The sequence below is a fragment of the Staurois parvus genome, unplaced genomic scaffold, assembly GCF_062004578.1.
Source record: "Staurois parvus isolate SC_StPar_1 unplaced genomic scaffold, SC_StPar_1.0 ptg000779l, whole genome shotgun sequence".
Taxonomy (NCBI): domain Eukaryota; kingdom Metazoa; phylum Chordata; class Amphibia; order Anura; family Ranidae; genus Staurois; species Staurois parvus.
In genome coordinates this window covers 2317529-2335222 of record NW_028318575.1, presented here as the reverse complement: position 1 = coordinate 2335222, position 17694 = coordinate 2317529, and the positions used below count along the sequence as shown (strand labels likewise).

The 17694-nt window shown below is 44.5% G+C and overlaps 1 protein-coding gene across 1 annotated transcript in view; it reads left to right on the top strand.

The window, feature by feature from the left end:
- The window catches only part of SCIN (scinderin), a 128892-nt gene that overhangs the window by 93823 nt on the left and 17375 nt on the right, over positions 1–17694 (top strand). Inside the window, exons 8-10 of the mRNA XM_089654579.1 lie at positions 5043–5258; positions 8276–8397; positions 11789–11879. Of these exons, the coding sequence (XP_089510705.1) occupies positions 5043–5258; positions 8276–8397; positions 11789–11879 (429 nt within the window). The remainder of the gene's footprint in view (positions 1–5042; positions 5259–8275; positions 8398–11788; positions 11880–17694) is intronic.

Sequence of the window (17694 nt, the reverse complement as noted above, 5' to 3'; positions counted from 1 at the left end):
ACTGCTACAGGGCGGCAGGGCTGCGCAAAATCACGTATACATACATGATTTTGCATTTCTGGGTAAGGGGCACGTGTCTTACCCACACTGCTATTGGCGGCTTCAGCTGTCGATCGCTGGGTCCCGGCCAGAGATTCCCTGCTGGCACTCAGCGATCGCCGAGGAACACTAACAGGGGAGAGGTCTGTATATAAACAATACAGATCTCTCCCCTGTCAGCTGCACATTGCTTTATAGCCATATCAAGCAGTGTGCTTACATAGTAAAACATGCACACAGCATTTAATGTGAAACAGCACACAGTTAACCCTTTGATCGCCCTAGATGTTAACCCCTTCCTGCCCAGTGCCATTAGTACAGTATCAGTGCTTTTTATTAGCACTGATCACTGTATTGGTGTTACTGGGGATGTCAGTGGCAGTTAGTCAGTTCCCCCCAGTGTCAGAATGCCCGCCGCAGTCCTGCAGTCTCGCTATAAGACACTAATTGCCGCCATTACTAGTTTAAAAAAAAATAAAAGTATATATACCGCCATTTGTAGAGACTATAACTTTCACATAAACCAAGTAATTTACACATATTGGGATTTTTTTTTCAGCAAAGACAAGTAGAAGAATACATGTTGCCCTAAATTTATGACAAAATTAGATTTTTTAAAAAAATTTTACTGGACATGTTTAATAGCAAAAAGTATTTTTTTGTTTATAGCACAAAAAATTAAAAAACCGCAGAGGCGATCAAATACTACTGAAAGAAATCTCCATTTGTGGGGAAAAAAAAGGACAAAAATGTAATTTGGGTGCAGCGTTGCATGACCGCGCAATTGTCAGCTAAAGTAACGCAGCTCCGTATCGCAAAAAATAGCCTGGCCAGGAAGGGAGGTAAATCCTCTGGAGGGCAAGGGGTTAAATAGACCCACAGCCTCCTGGCACCTGTGATGTATCCCAGAAGGTTGCTGGGGAATGGGGGATGCTCTGATCTCCTAGGTGGTTGGTTCAGAAGTGGAGGCGGGTACCTGCTAAAACCAGGTATCTGCCCCCCCCCCCCAAAAAAAAAGTGGGAGAGGAGGGAGAAAGTAGGTGTTTCAGCAGAACTTCACTTTTAAGTTCTACTTTAGTTTTGGGGCCTGAAATAAATAACGCCGTAGAGAATTCCCGCGACCTCTGCATCCTCAAGAATACCCAATACACAACATTTGGGTTCAAGTGCAATATTACACTGGGACGTGCTGTTGGGAGGGTCCACCATGCACCCCCTTCTAATCAAGGTATAGTACGGGGCACCACCAGAGTAGTATATTTAAATCAAAGTTCTTGTGCATGAAATGAACCACTGCTTTGCCCAAAAAGCAAAAAAATCACTTTAAGGGCAACCCCACCAGCTGCAAATACTATTTTTTTGGCCTCTGGAAGTGAGAAGAAAAAACACTGTATAAGGACCAAGTATTGCCTTTTGAAAAGACTTGGATGATTAGAGTACCCATGGCAGGAGGAAGGGAACATCAGAGAAAGGAAGATGGAAAGGTGACCAGGGAATAAAAAATAAAAAGTTGTGGCGTTCACCTGGATTCAGCAGGATTTTCTCTACATGATCTGTCTATTCCTATGTAATCTATCAAAATAGTTTATTATTTTTTAATAAAATATAATAGGAAATAAAAATACAGGTAATTGCAAAATATTGTAAATTGTCACTTTACATCTCTCTTTTTTAAATAAAATAAATTAAATAAAAGCAGCAAATAGATCTTCCCAGTTGTCAGAATATCAGCTTGTGTACAATGCCACCTAGTGGTCACCAAACCTAACAGCTCGTACCGACTTATGCGAACCGAAGCCAAAATGAGTGGAAGCGAAGCTGCAAGGCTTGCAGGACAGCCTCAGTCAGGGGTCCATTGTTCTCTGGAATTGTCCTTTAAGTGTTACGTATTTTGTATTATTTGGATAATGGCACTTTTTTTAAAATATCTTTTTTATGTTTTTTATTCTATGTTGCCCTCACATATGCTTACATTTTAAATCCCTGGAATCCACAAAAATGTCCCCATGTTTTGTTCCTTTAAACACACTGCATGTACGGAAAATTATCTGATGTGCCAGAAATATTGTCAGCTTCTACCTTCCTCTTTGACGTGACAACACAGCTCTGAATTCCTCAGCATGTGGTGTCAGCCCTGCCTACTACATTTCTGATGGATGAAGAAGAACACAGGCCTCTCCTATTCTCCACCCCCTTCCTCATCTCTATAACCCCTCTTCATTCTCCCTCTCCAGAACTCCTCATAAACTCCTCCCCCACCTCCTTTTCATTTCCACACCTCCTGATCCCCCATCTCCATAATCCCCCCTTATCTCCTCCCTATCTCCATAATCCCCCCCCCCCCCACACACACACACACAGTCTCCTCATTTCTCATCTCTATACCCCTTCATATATCTCCCATCCCTTCCTCCCCACCCCCCTACTCCTCATCTGTAACCCATCCATGCCACCTACCCCTTCCTCCTCATCCCCCTACTCCTCATCTCTATACCCCTCCATACAGCCTCCCCCTTCCTCCCCACCCCCCTGCTCCTCATCTCTATACCCATCCATACTACCTACCCCTTCCTCCTCATCCCCCTACTCATCATCTCTAAACCCCTCCATATCTCCTACCCCTTCCTCCTCACCCCCTACTCCTCATCTCTATACCCCTCCATACCACCTACCCCTTCCTCCTCATCCCCCTCCTCATCATTGGTATACCCCTCCATACCACCCACCCATTCTTCCTCATCTCCCTACTCCTCATCTCTATTCCACTCGATACCACCTACCCCTACCTCCTCACCCCCTACTCCTCATCTCTCTACCCCTCCATACCACCTACCCCTTCCTCCTTATCCCCTACTCCTCATCTCTATACCCCTCCATACCACCTACCCTTTCCTCCTCCTCCCCCTACTCATCATCGGTATACCCCTCCATACCACCTACCCTTTCCTCCTCATCCCCCTGCTCATCATCGGTATACCCCTCCATACCACCTACCCTTTCCTCCTCATCCCCCTGCTCATCATCGGTATACCCCTCCATACCACCTACCCTTTTCTCCTCATCCCCTTACTCATCATCGGTATAGCCCTCCATACCACCTACCCTTTCCTCCTCATCCCCCTACTCATCATCGGTATACCCCTCCATACCACCTACCCATTCTTCCTCATCTCCCTACTCCTCATCTCTATTCCACTCGATACCACCTACCCCTACCTCCTCACCCCCTACTCCTCATCTCTCTACCCCTCCATACCACCTACCCCTTCCTCCTTATCCCCTACTCCTCATCTCTATACCCCTCCATACCACCTACCCCTTCCTCCTTATCCCCTACTCATCATCGGTATACCCCTCCATACCACCTACCCTTTCCTCCTCCTCCCCCTACTCATCATCGGTATACCCCTCCATACCACCTACCCTTTCCTCCTCCCCCTACTCATCATCGGTATACCCCTCCATACCACCTACCCTTTTCTCCTCCTCCCCCTACTCATCATCGGTATACCCCTCCATACCACCTACCCTTTTCTCCTCATCCCCTTACTCATCATCGGTATACCCCTCCATACCACCTACCCTTTCCTCCTCATCCCCCTACTCATCATCGGTATACCCCTCCATACCACCTACCCATTCTTCCTCATCTCCCTACTCCTCATCTCTATTCCACTCGATACCACCTACCCCTACCTCCTCACCCCCTACTCCTCATCTCTATACCCCTCCATACCACCTACCCCTACCTCCTCACCCCCTACTCCTCATCTCTATACCCCTCCATACCACCTAACCCTTCCTCCTTATCCCCTACTCCTCATCTCTATACCCCTCCATACCACCTGGCCATTCTTCCTCATCTCCCTACTCCTCATCTCTATACCACTCGATACCACCTACCCCTTCCTCCTCATCCCCCTAATCCTCATCTCTATACCCCTCCACACCACCTACCCTTTCCTCCTCATCCCCCTACTCATCATCGGTATACCCCTCCATACCACCTACCCTTTCCTCCTCATCCCCCTACTCATCATCGGTATACCCCTCCATACCACCTACCCTTTCCTCCTCATCCCCCTACTCATCATCGGTATACCCCTCCATACCACCTACCCTTTCCTCCTCATCCCCCTACTCATCATCGGTATACCCCTCCATACCGCCTACCCCTTCTTCCTCATCTCTATACCCCTCCATACCACCTAGCCCTTCCTCCTCACCCCTCCTACTCCTCATTTCTTTACCCCTCCATATCTCCTACCCCTTCCTCCTCATCCACCTACTCCTCATCTCTATACCCCACTATACCGTCTACCCCTTCCTCCTCACCCCCTACTTCTCATCTGTATACCCCTCCATACCACTTACCCCTTCTTCCTCATCTCCCTACTCCTCATCTCTATACCCTTCCATCTTTCCTACCCCTTCCTCCTCATCCCTCTACTCATCATCTCTATACCTCTCCATACCGTCTACCCCTTCCTCCTCACCTCCATAGCTCCTCCTGATGTCCTCTCCCTCATCTCCATAACCCCTCCTCATTCCTCTTCTTCTCATCATTATACCCCTCTATATCATCTACCCCTTTTTCCACATCCCCCTACTCCTCATCTCTATACCCCTCTATATCATCTACCCCTTTTTCCACATCTCCATAGCTTGTACTGATCTCCCATCTCTCATATCCATAACCCCTCCTCATTTCCTCTTCATCTCCATAACCCCTCCTCATCCCTCTACTCCTCATCTCTATAACCCCTCCATACTGCCTACCCCTTCTCCATAACTCCTCCTTGTGCACAGGAAGCTTTCTGCTTCAAGATTTCTGGCAGGATCAACAGGTATTTTTTTTTTGCCCTTATTGAGCAACTATAACAAAGCACTTCCAGTGGTATATGGTACGGTATAACTGCACATCAAAAGGGAGTAAATAAGAAAAGTTTACTGTTGGGCTTTCTATACATTTTAAGCTTTCCCAACTGCACAATATTTTCCAGATTCAAGTTATTCCAGAGGGAGGCGAAACGCCAATCTTCAAGCAGTTCTTCAAAGACTGGAGAGACAAGGATGAAAGTCAAGGATTCGGAAAGGTTTACGTCACCGAGCGCATTGCTCATATTCAGCAAGTGGATTTCGATGCATCTAAGCTGCATGAATCTCCTGAAATGGCGGCTCAGCACAACATGGTGGATGACGGATCAGGGAAGGTCGAGGTAAAAGCATTTCAGTTTGCTTTAATGAAAAAAACCCTATAAAATATTTTACTGCATATTTCATTACAGTAAAATATATAGTTTTTAACTTGTCAGGATATTGCAGACTTCTCAGGGCTGGCTGTGTGTGTTGCTATTCAGTTGTATTCTCTCCCTGGTCATACATGTAGTTGTATTGTATTCAGTTGTTTTCTCTCCCTGGTCATATTTGTAGTTGTATTGTTGTTCTAGTTCTATTGTATTCAGTTGTTTTCTCTCCCTCGTCATATTTGTAGTTGTATTGTATTCGGTTGTATTCTCTCCCTGGTCATACTTGTAGTTGTATTGTATTCAGTTGTATTCTCTCCCTGGTCATACTTGTAGTTGTATTGTATTCAGTTGTATTCTCTCCCTGGTCATACTTGTAGTTGTATTGTATTCAGTTGTATTCTCTCCCTGGTCATACTTGTAGTTGTATTGTATTCAGTTGTATTCTCTCCCAGGTCATATTTGTAGCTGTATTGTTGTTCTAGTTGTATTGTATTCAGTTGTTTTCTCTCCCTTGTCATATTTGTAGTTGTATTGTATTTAGTTGTATTCTCTCCCTCGTCATATTTGTAGTTGTATTGTTGTACTAGTTGTATTGTATTCAGTTGTTTTCTCTCCCTGGTCATATTTGTAGTTGTATTGTTGTTCTAGTTGTATTGTATTCAGTTGTATTCTCTCCCTGGTCATATTTGTAGTTGTATTGTATTCAGTTGTATTCTCTCCCTGGTCATATTTGTAGTTGTATTGTATTCAGTTGTATTCTCTCCCTGGTCATATTTGTAGTTGTATTGTATTCAGTTGTATTCTCTCCCTGGTCATATTTGTAGTTGTATTGTATTCAGTTGTTTTCTCTCCCTGGTCATATTTGTAGTTGTATTGTATTCAGTTGTATTCTCTCCCTCGTCATATTTGTAGTTGTATTGTATTCAGTTGTATTCTCTCCCTCGTCATATTTGTAGTTGTATTGTATTCAGTTTTATTCTCTCCCTGGTCATACTTGTAGTTGTATTGTATTCAGTTGTATGCTCTCCCTCGTCATATTTGTAGTTGTATTGTATTCAGTTTCTATTCTCTCCCTGGTCATACTTGTAGTTGTATTCTTGTTCTAGTTGTATTGTATTCAGTTGTTTTCTCTCCCTGGTCAAATTTGCAGTTGTATTGTATTCAGTTGTTTTCTATCCCTGGTCATATTTGTAGTTGTATTGTATTCAGTTGTATTCTCTCCCTGGTCATAGTTGTAATTGTATTGTATTCAGTTGTATTCTCTCCCTGGTCATATCTGTAGTTGTATTGTTGTTCTAGTTGTATTGTATTCAGTTGTATTCTCTCCCTGGTCATATTTCTAGTTCTATTTTTGTTCTAGTTGTATTGTATTCAGTTGTTTTCTCTCCCTCATCATATTTGTAGTTGTATTGTATTCAGTTGTATTCTCTCCCTGGTCATATTTGTAGTTGTATTGTTGTTCTAGTTGTATTTTATTCAGTTGTATTCTCTCCCTGGCCAAAGTAGAACTGTCATCCCCATGCTGTAAAGCCCCCAATGGAGGCTGACGTGTGTCTTTCCTGAGCATAGGATTGATACCTGATGCACCTTTTGGGCTGCTAAAAGGGGTTAAACTGACAAAACTGTGTGGAATCCTTAAAGCACTATTGTTTATGACAAGGGTGCTCATCCTGTGGCCCTTGGAGCCTTTTGATGTGGCCCTCGACCTCAAACCAGGGAAGCTCACTTCTCTTTTATCCTGCGAGTTTGGTGCACTTTAAAAAAGTGCACTACACTCGCAAGATATAGTAGACGTTTATGGCAAAGCGAAGCTAAAGCCGCTAGTGCACTGTGCTGAACCAGCAGTGCAGGTAAACTGCAGGGCATCTAAGGGGCTCAGGACAGTAAGAGCTCATTTACATTTGCGGTGTGGGGGTGGTGAAACCCCATAGTTGAGATGTGTTTTCACCACACTCCCCCAACCACTGGTTCAGCGTCAGGGGTCACAAGAGTGATCCTTCCCTGTGCTCCAGGGGGCCCATGCAGCCTTCCTGCCACATTCTGTTTTACACTTGGACAGGCAGGGCTATGGGGGCGGCATATACAGGAACCGATCCTCTCCAATTTCCTCCTGCAACCACAGAAAGTCGGCTTCTCCTCCTCTCCCTCCTGCCAGCATTCAGCAGCTGCAGGAGGAAGTTGTTCATTATGCTATTCGAATTAAAAAATTCAAAATTCTGAACCATTTCATTTCATTGAGGCCTGTGACCAGATACCAGATCACTTAAGGGGCCCTCACTCTTCAAAAGGTTGAGCACCCCTGGTTTATGACTTCTGAGTGTAGCTCAGAGTCAGACTTCCCCTCTGACAGGGAGAGAATACAATATAATTAAATAATAAAAAGTTAAATGAATGTGTTCCCTGAGAGGTAAAGCTGCACTACTATAGCAATCAGGTGGATATTCAGATGGCTACAAATGCCCATTTGTGACTCTTAGGACTTGTTTCCATGGGTGGCCAGGGGTGCTAAAAGCAGGTGATTAAATTGTTTGTAAAGGAAATAAAAAAAAAAAAAAAAACATGTCTAAATTTACCTGCTCTGTGCAATAGAATTGCACAGAGCGGCCCCGATCTTCCTCTTCTTTGGTCCCCTGCTGGCGCTCCTGGCTCCTCCCCTCTAGCTGGTGCTCCCAGTAGGAAGCTTTTATTTCTTGGGGGTTGTATGGACAACCTGCACTGAATAGGGCTAGCTGGAGGTGAACTCAGACCAGGGGCGGACTGACAACTGCTGGGGCCCCTGGGCAAAAGGGGATCATGGGGCCCCTGTGTCCTTGCCCAAACTCAAAAAAGCCTATGAAAAAGGTACCAGGGACATCTCATGGGGCCCCATACTGCCCGAGTTTCCAAATGGTCAGTCCGCCCCTGACTCAGACAGTTCATGTTACAGTGCTTGGTCCCCTCTCCTAGGTGCCTAATTGCTTACACCTCATTACCTTCTTTCCCTTAAGATCTGGCGCGTGGAGAGCAATGGACGGATCCCAGTAGACCGGGACACGTACGGACAGTTCTATGGAGGAGACTGTTACATCATTCTCTACACCTATCCAAAAGGCCAGATCATTTATACCTGGTGAGTTCCTTATACGGTACACCCAATATACACGCCGGAACGTCACTGTAGCGCAGATCCGATTATTAACAGTGAATTGATCAGATTATACACATCCTCCACAATCCCATCCTCCACAATCCCATCCTCCACAATCCCATCCAATAATGCAAAGCTTACATACGGCACGGTGCTCGGATTGCTTCTTCAGGCAGGTACCCTTGAGGCTGCTATCTTGTGCCATGGCGGAACCGGTGCTGTACTGGTGGAATGGTGCAAAAGATGCACCACTCCAAATACCAGGCTGGATCACAAAGGTCCTTTCCCAACGCCAAATAGTCTCCAGACGGGGTTGGACGTTTCCTAATCCTTCCCTTCCCCTAAGAAACCTTTTCCTAGGCTAAGCCTATTTTTCCCCTAACCAGCGGGTGTCTATCCCTATCTACAAACTTCCTACACCGCAGGCATGCGAAAAAAAAACCCTGCATGGGCTATACAGAGCCTTCCTGGGTCCAAGATAGCTGAGTTGGAGCTCATGGGCCAGTGCCTGGGTGTCACGCTTACCCCTAACGCAGGTGGTCAGGCACTATAGCTGGCTTCTGTGTTTTTCACCTATAGCAGCCCCCCTTCCAATAAGGCTAGCAGGCCTACCAGTACTCAATTGCCCCCAGGACTTATACACAATGCTATAGTGTCTGGCCACCATGCCAAGGCAGACGCGAACTGAGCACTGCAAATAGGTTCTTGCTGTTGGCAGACAGGTGGAGTACTTCAGAGAAGGTCCAGGTTCAGGGCAGGTGGAGTTCTGAGCGTAGTCGATATCCGATCTGAGCTCATACACATGGAAATCCAAACAGCAGAGCAGGACAGACAGATAGGGAGCTTGAACACATATTACATACACTATCACAAGCATGCGACTGCAGGCTTGGCTGGATTAAATCATGTTTGGTCTCCACCCAGAGACTGACCACCTCAATCACTTTGCAGGTGGACAGATAGCAGATGTATCATAGCTAAAACCAGGATTCTGGAATAAGACAGCAGCTGTCAAAGAACAGGAGTGTTTAGATACTCTTGACAATGGGGCGGCAAGGTATGATAGGCTCTGTGTCCAATCAGACACAGGCTCCCCCAAGATGGCCACCAGGAGGCCAGAGCTGAGGACAAGTCAAGGATCCCCAACCACTAGAAGTAAGCAGCACTCAGTTGGGGATTCCACTCGTCGATGATATGACATGTCATCTTAAACAATATGACACAAATGTGTGGTCATCTGTGTATGAAAACCATGTTGGAAATTTTAGATACCTATACAGCATATTTACACTTTATTAGGTACACCTTTTCAATTGCTTGGTAACACAAATTGCTAATCAGCCAATCACATGGTGGCAACTTAGGCATCTAGACGTGGTGAAGATGACTTGCTGAATTTCAAAACGAACATCAGAATGGGGAAGAAAGGGGATTTAAGTGTCTTTGCATGGTTGTTGGTTCCAGACAGGCTGGTCTGAGTATTTCAAAAACTGCTGATCTACTGGGATTTTCACACACAACCATCTGTAGGGTTTACAGAGAACGGTCTGAAAAAGAGAAAATATACATTGAGCAGCAGTTGTGTGGAGGAAAATGCCTTGCTGATCTCAGAGCTCAGAGGGGAATGGGCAGACTGGTTCGAGATGATAGAAAGGCAACAGTAACTCCAATAACCACTCGTTACAAACAAGGTATGCAGAATACCATCTCTGAACGCACAACACATCATACCTTGAAGCAGATGGGCTACAGCAGCAGAATACCACACCAGGTGCCACTCCTGTCAGCTAAGAACAAAAAAACAGAGGCTACAATTTTCACAAGCTCACCAAAATTGGACAATAAGCAGACTGGAAAAATAGTTATTTGAGTTACTGTTGCCTTTCTATCATCTCAAACCAGACTGCCCATTCTCCTCTAACCCCAACAAGACATTTTCATCACACAACTGCCGCTCACTGGATATTTTCACTTTTTCGGACCATTCTCTGTAAACCCTACAGATGGTTGTGTGTGAATATCCCAGTAGATCTGTAGTATTTGAAATACTGAGACCAGCCCATCTGGCACCAAAACCATGCCACGTTCAAAGTCACTTAAATTCCCATTTCTTCCTCATTCTGATGCTCGGTTTGAATTTCAGCAATTCGTCTTCACCACGTCTAGATGTCTAAATGTATTGAGTTGCTCCCATGTGATTGGCTGATTAGCAATCTGTGTTACCAACCAATTGAACAGGAGGACCTAATAAAGAGGTTGGTGAGTGTACATTACAATATTTCTTTCTTCCTATTCCCTGTGAATACAAGAGGCTGTTCCTTTGACGCCGACGTAACACAAATATGTGGCCTCACGGACCTGGGCTTTTTTCCGTGGGGCCGCATATTTGCGTACCTGTCTTTGTGTTGGGAGCGCGCCCCTTGGCGCGCTCCCAGCACAGAGACCGCGGTGTCACTGAGAGCACCGGGTCCCGTTCTAACGATCGGGACCCGGGACTCCCGGTCCCGGGTCACATGATCGCTGTGATAGCCTCTGATTGGCTATCACAGTGATCAGTCACTGTGCAGCCCGGCCCCCTTGTTTTTTTTTTTTCTCTCTCTCTATGAATGGAGAAGAGAGATACATTGTATCTCTCGAACTCCTGTCAGAAAGAAGAAAAAAAAGTTTGTAAAAAAAAAAAAAAAAAAAAAAAAGATAAATAAATAAATATTAAAAAATAAAATAAAAAATAAAAAAAAATACCTAGATCAAGGTTTGATCTAGTTCAGTGCCAGGGTTAGTGTTTAGGTCAGGGTCAGGGTCAAAGGTCAGGGTAAAAGGTCAGGGTCAAAGGTCAGGATTTTTAAAAAAATTGGTGTCAGTTAGTGTTAATGTCAGTGTCAGTTAGTGTCAGTGTGTTTTAGGTAAAAAAAAAGACAAAAACAAAATGCGCACTATGGTTTCTGGACTGTACTACGGGTACAAACAACAAATAACATACACATATATGGTATCGCTGCGATCATCAAGAGCTGGAGAATTTATTTTGGGTTGCTCTTTGGTGGTAGGTTATGGTCGTAACAAGAAACACATAGCTAAATAAAAAAAAAAGGATTTTTTTTACTATTTTTGGCCAGTTTTCCTTTGATAATAAAAAAAAATCAGGAGATATCCATTACCATTTACCACCAAATGAAAGCCCAATTTGTCCTGAAAAAATCAAGGTATAATCCACCTGGATGTGCAAAGTAGTTGTGATGATATGTACGGTTTTGCTATCACATGTCAACGGTGCAGAATTGTGCTTAGGCCTTTAGATTTGTTTTACCCTCAGGCGTGAAGGGGTTAATAACTGTTTGTTGGCATTACCTGACCCTGTGTTTATTTTGTTCAGGCAAGGAGCTCAGGCCACTCGGGATGAATTAACCACATCGGCTTTCCTTACCGTGCAGCTGGATCGCTCTCTGGGGGGACAAGCCGTCCAGGTCGGTTTGGATCTCAGCTGTACTCAATGGCTTGCAGCGATTGTGCGGCGGGTCTGTGTGGGAGGGGGACGTGAGGTCACATACATGCACACAGCGCTTTTCACATGCAGATGCCTGCAGTCTTCCAATGTGCTCAGCAAACACTTTTTCAAAGCACAACTTCAAGCAGAAAAAAATGTATCCCCTGTAGGGAAGCTGTACCCACACTGCAAGGGTTAATAGCTTGTCATGTCTAGGCCAGTGGTCTCCAAATTGTGGCCTGGGGGCCGGATGTGGCCCTTTGCTTGCTTTTATCAGGCCCTCGGGGCACCATTTTTTTTATTTCTTTCTAAACAAACAAAAAAAAACAAACATTTTGAAAAAGAAAAGTTTTTTTTTAGTTTCTGTTATAAATTTGGTAAATAAATATTTTTTTTTCTTCTTTACTGACGGGCACTGATAAGGTAGCACTGATGAAGTGGCGCTGATATGCACAGATATGCTCGAAAAAGCAGGGCCCTCGAACCCCTCGTGTATTGTGTTGTTACTGTCTTGTCTCATGTTCTGTCCCCCTTGCTACTGTACAGCGCTGAGCAAACCCTTATGCTATATAAATACTGTATAATAATAATAATAATAATAATATGCAGCCCTAATGGGCATTGATAGTTGGCACTGATAAGCACTGATAGGCACTGATGAGGTGACACTGATATGTGGCATGTGGGCAGCACAGTGGCTAACTGGTTAGCACTTCCGCCTGGCAGTACTAGGGTCGCTGGTTCAAATCCCAGCCACAGCACCACCTGCCTGGAGTTTGCATGTTCTCCCTGTGCCTGCGTGGGTTTCCTCCAGGTACTCTGGTTTCCTCCCACACTCCAAAGACATGCTGGTAGGTGCATTGGATCCTGTCTAAATTGTCCCTAGTATGTGTATGTATGAATGTGAGTTAGGGACCTTAGATTGTACACCCCTTGAGGGTTAGGGACTGATGTGAATGTACAATATATATGTAAAGTGCTGTGTAAACTGACAGTGCTATATAAGTACCTGAAATAAATAATAATACATAATTGATGTGCATCGATATATGGCACTGATGGGTACTGATGAGGTGGCACTGATGAAGAGGCACTGATAGGTGGCATTGATGGGCACTGAGAGGCATCACTAATGGGCACTGATGGGGCTGCACTGATCATCAACCACATCAGTGCCCATTAGTGATGCCTCTCAGTGCCCATCAATGCTGCCTATCAGTGCCCATAATCTGTGATTATCAGTGTAGGTGTTCCCTGTGTGGACTGCCACTTACCCGCTCTCCTCTCCCCATGCGCTCTCAGTGTGAGGAGAGGACTGCCTATAACCAGCAAATCCTGTTTACAATGTGATCAGTTGTGATTGGACATAGCTGATCACAAAATAAAGGGCTGCTGTGATTTGCTTTTTACCTCGATCTGTGATCAGCTGTGTCTGAAGGACACAGCGATCAGAGATTCGCGCCCAATGAACGCTATAGGCTTGTGCGGGGGGCGGGGAACTTGATTCGGCTATAGCGCATTTGGCAAGAGGTTAAAGTGGTTATAAACCTTAGACATGAAATATGAACAAAGCATATCCCTCCATAGTGTGTATTGTCTCAATCCAGAGCACTAAGTGCAATTTCTGTCTGCTGCTTCATTCCTCTGCTATCAGCATGAATCACTTCTGACAAGTTTTCCTGACACCAAGAGAAAAATGGTGACAGGGGAGCTCCATCACACAGCTCTGTTCCTGTGTGCTGTGTGAAAGGGGGGGGGTCCCTTCCCTCCAATCAGCTCTCAGAGCTCTTCTCACTGAGTATAACTTCAGCTCCGTGGCCCCTTTTTTCTAACAGTTCAGACAAGCTTTATAAATTCTTGACTTTGAATGGCTGTAGGGGAGAGAGGGCTACAGATAAACAGGTACAACCTATGTAGGAGGATTTGGTGTATCAAATTTGGCCAGTCATTTCACTGCGTATATAAAGGTTTGCAACCACTTTAAGTCTAGGTTCACACCTATGCAGGTTGCATTTGCGGCATTTCTGCATTGCGTTTCTGATGGGTTTTGCATTTTTTTTCCTTTTTTTTTCTTTTTCTTGTTGCTTTGCAGATTTTAAACGTAAACGTGGCAAAAATGCAGCAAAAAGCAATACATACTGTAGATAGATGGATGGAGAGATGGATGGATGGAGAGATAGATGGATGGAGAGATCGAAGGAAGGATGGATGGATGGATGGATAGAGAGATGGATGGATGGAAAGATAGATGGAAGGAAGGATGGATGGAGAGATAGATGGAGAGGTAGAAGGAGGGAGAGATAGAGAGATGGATGGAAAGATAAATGGAAGGAAGGATGGATGGATGGATAGATGGATGGATGGAGAGATGGATGGAGAGATGGATGGAGAGATGGATGCATGGAAAGATAGATGGAAGGAAGGATGGATGGAGAGATAGATGGAGAGGTAGATGGAGGGAGAGATAGAGAAATGGATGGATGGAAAGATAGATGGAAGGAAGGATGGATAGATGGATGGATGGAGAGATGGATGGATGGATAGATGGATGGATGGAGAGATGGATGGATGGATGGAGAGATAGATGGAGAGGTAGATGGAGGGAGAGATAGAGAGATGGATGGATGGAAAGATAGATGGAAGGAAGGATGGAGAGATGGATGGATGGATAGATGGATGGATGGATGGATGGATGGATGGATGGAGAGATGGATGGAGAGATGGATGGATAGATTGATGGATGGATGGAGAGATGGATGGATGGAGAGATGGATGGATGGATGGAGAGATGGATGGAAAGATAGATGAAAGGAAGGATGGATGGAGAGATGGAAAGATAGATGGAGGGAGAGAGAGAGATGGATAAATGGAAATATAGATGGAAGGAAGGAAGGATGGATGGAGAGATGGATGGATGGAGAGATGGATGGATGGAGGGATGGATGGATGGATGGAGAGATGGATGGATGGAGGGATGGATGGATGGATGGAGAGATGGATGCAGAGATGGATGGATGGATGGATGGAGAGATGGATGGAGAGATGGATGGATGGAGAGATGGATGGAGAGATGGATGGAGAGATGGATGGATGGAGAGATGGAGAGATGGATGGATGGAGAGATGGATGGATGGAGAGATGGATGGAGAGATGGATGGAGAGATGGATGGAGAGACGGATGGATGAATGGAGAGATGGATGAATGGATGGATGGATGGATGGATGGAGGGATGGATGGATGGAGGGATGGATGGATGGATGGATGGATGGAGAGATGGATGGATGGATGGATGGAGAGATGGATGGATGGAGAGATGTATGGATGGAGAGATGGATGGATGGTTGGATGGATGGAGAGATGGATGGATGAATGGATGGATGGATGGAGAGATGGATGGATGGAGAGATGGATGGAGAGATGGAAGGAAGGATGGATGGAGAGATGGATGGATGGATGGATGGATGGAGGGATGGATGGATGGATGGATGGAGAAATGGATGGATGGATGGATGGAGAGATGGATGGATGGAGAGATGGATGGATGGATGGATGGATGGATGGAGAGATGGATGGATGAATGGATGGATGGATGGAGAGATGGATGGATGGAGAGATGGATGGAGAGATGGATGGATGGATGGATGGATGGAGAGATGGATGGATGGATGGATGGATGGAGAGATGGATGGAAAGATAGATGGAAGGAACGATGGATGGATGGATAGATAAACAACTAGTTTTTCCTACACTGCCCAGCCTGTCCATGTGTTTCATTCCATGGCACGGCATTGTGAGATCCTGGCATATACTGACCCCCCCCCCTCTGCGGTCAGACTCTGGGATACGGATGTATCTCCCCTTTAAATGTCCAGGTTTCTCCGCCCTCTGACCCTCCCCCGCTCAATATTCAGCAGTGAGGATACAGAATGGTTACACATTGCAGGTTACACTCTCTGGTGTCTTCTAACAGACAATTGTTGTAAAAGCTCCAAGGTCAGAAAGCAGCTGGGAGGTCACATTGTATTTTCCATGGTTACCGGGAAGGAAAAGCTGTGGAATGTGTCGGTCCGACCTCTCCATTATTTTTATATACTTTTTCACCAATCCACTGAGATTTCCAGGCAAAAAAACCATATATTTACTGAAACATTGATGGGTTTTTTATACTTTTCCAACTTCTAATTTCCACCTTTACTTTAATATCTCACATCCTTTGCACACCAGATGAAGTTCCATGTCAGGCTGCAATCTCAGTTCAGTAGGTGGGGCCATGACTACACTAAAATTGCACTGAAGACTCAGAAAATGTTGTCTCCCCCCATTGTAAAGCAGGATATATCATTTCAAGCAATACATGGGTTTGTAATATGGCTCTGACTCTCCACAAAATGTTTTAGTTTTTTTTTTTAAATCAAAGGGGTGTATTTATGTAAAAAAAATTGCAGAGTTATTCATCCTGTGGAACTGAATTTACATTTGTTCTGTGGGAAAGTAGGCAAAACTGAACATTAGGCTTTTTCTCGACAGGTTGAATATTTTTTACTCATACATGAAGCATGAATCCAGAAAATATCACATTATGGCCACTAGATGGAACCAACGATCATAGTAAATAAATACCTATATATTGTGATCCTCTGCTCCATCTAGTGGCCAGAATGCAGTATTTTTATTAACCACCTTGTTCTGTAGGAATGGATAACATTCCTATAGATAACGTCTGGAGGAAAAGAAATTTAATCTCCAAACACGGAAAGGTTTCTTCATGGTAAGAGCTGTGAAAATGTGGAATAGACTCCCTCAAGAGTTGGTTCTGGCCAGCTCAGTGGATTTCTTTAAAAAAAGTCCTGGATTCTTTCTTGGATACACAGAATATCACTGGATACTAACATTTATAGGAAAAGTTGATACAGGGAATATCCGATTGCTTCTCGGGGGATCAGGAAGGAATTTTATTCCCTGCAGGAGAAAATTGGATCATGCTTTGCTGGGTTTTTTGGCCTTCCTCTGGATCAACTGTGGGTATAGGATTATAACTTTTTTTTTAATGGTTGAACTGGATGGATTTTTGTCTTTTTTCAGCCAGACTAACTATATAACTACAGTTGCAAGAAAAAGTATGTGAACCCCTTGGGATTACGTGGAGTTTTGCATGAATTGGGCATAAAATGTGCTCTGAACGTCATCTAAGTCACAACAATAGAATAACACAGTCTGCTGAACATAATACTACACAAACATTAGATGTTGCCATGGTTTAATTGCACATAACATGTAAACATTCACAGTGCAGGGAGGAAAAAGTATGTGAGGCCCTAGCTTAATGACTTCTCCCAGAGCTAATTGGAGCCAGGAGTGAGCCAACCTTGACTCCAATCAGTGTGATGATATTGGATGTGTTGCTGACAGCTGTCCTGCCCTTAAAAAACACACACCTGTTTCGGGTTTACTGGTTTCAAGAAGCACTGTCTGATGTGAACCATGCCTCGCAGAAAAGAGCTCTCAGAAGACCTACGATCAAGAATTGTTGACTTGCATGAAGCTGGAAAAGGGTTACAAAAGTATCTCCAAAAGCCTTGATGTTCATGTGTCCACGGTAAGACAGACTGTCTACAAATGGAGAAAGTTTTTTATGCCCAATTCATGCAAAACTCCACGTATTCCCAAGGGGTTCACATACTTTTTCTTGCAGCTGTATGTAACTATGTAACATTCAACCAGGAGAAAAAATAGCCAAATAACATTCATTTTTGCCCCCATTCGCATACAACAAATGTACATGCAGTTTCACAGG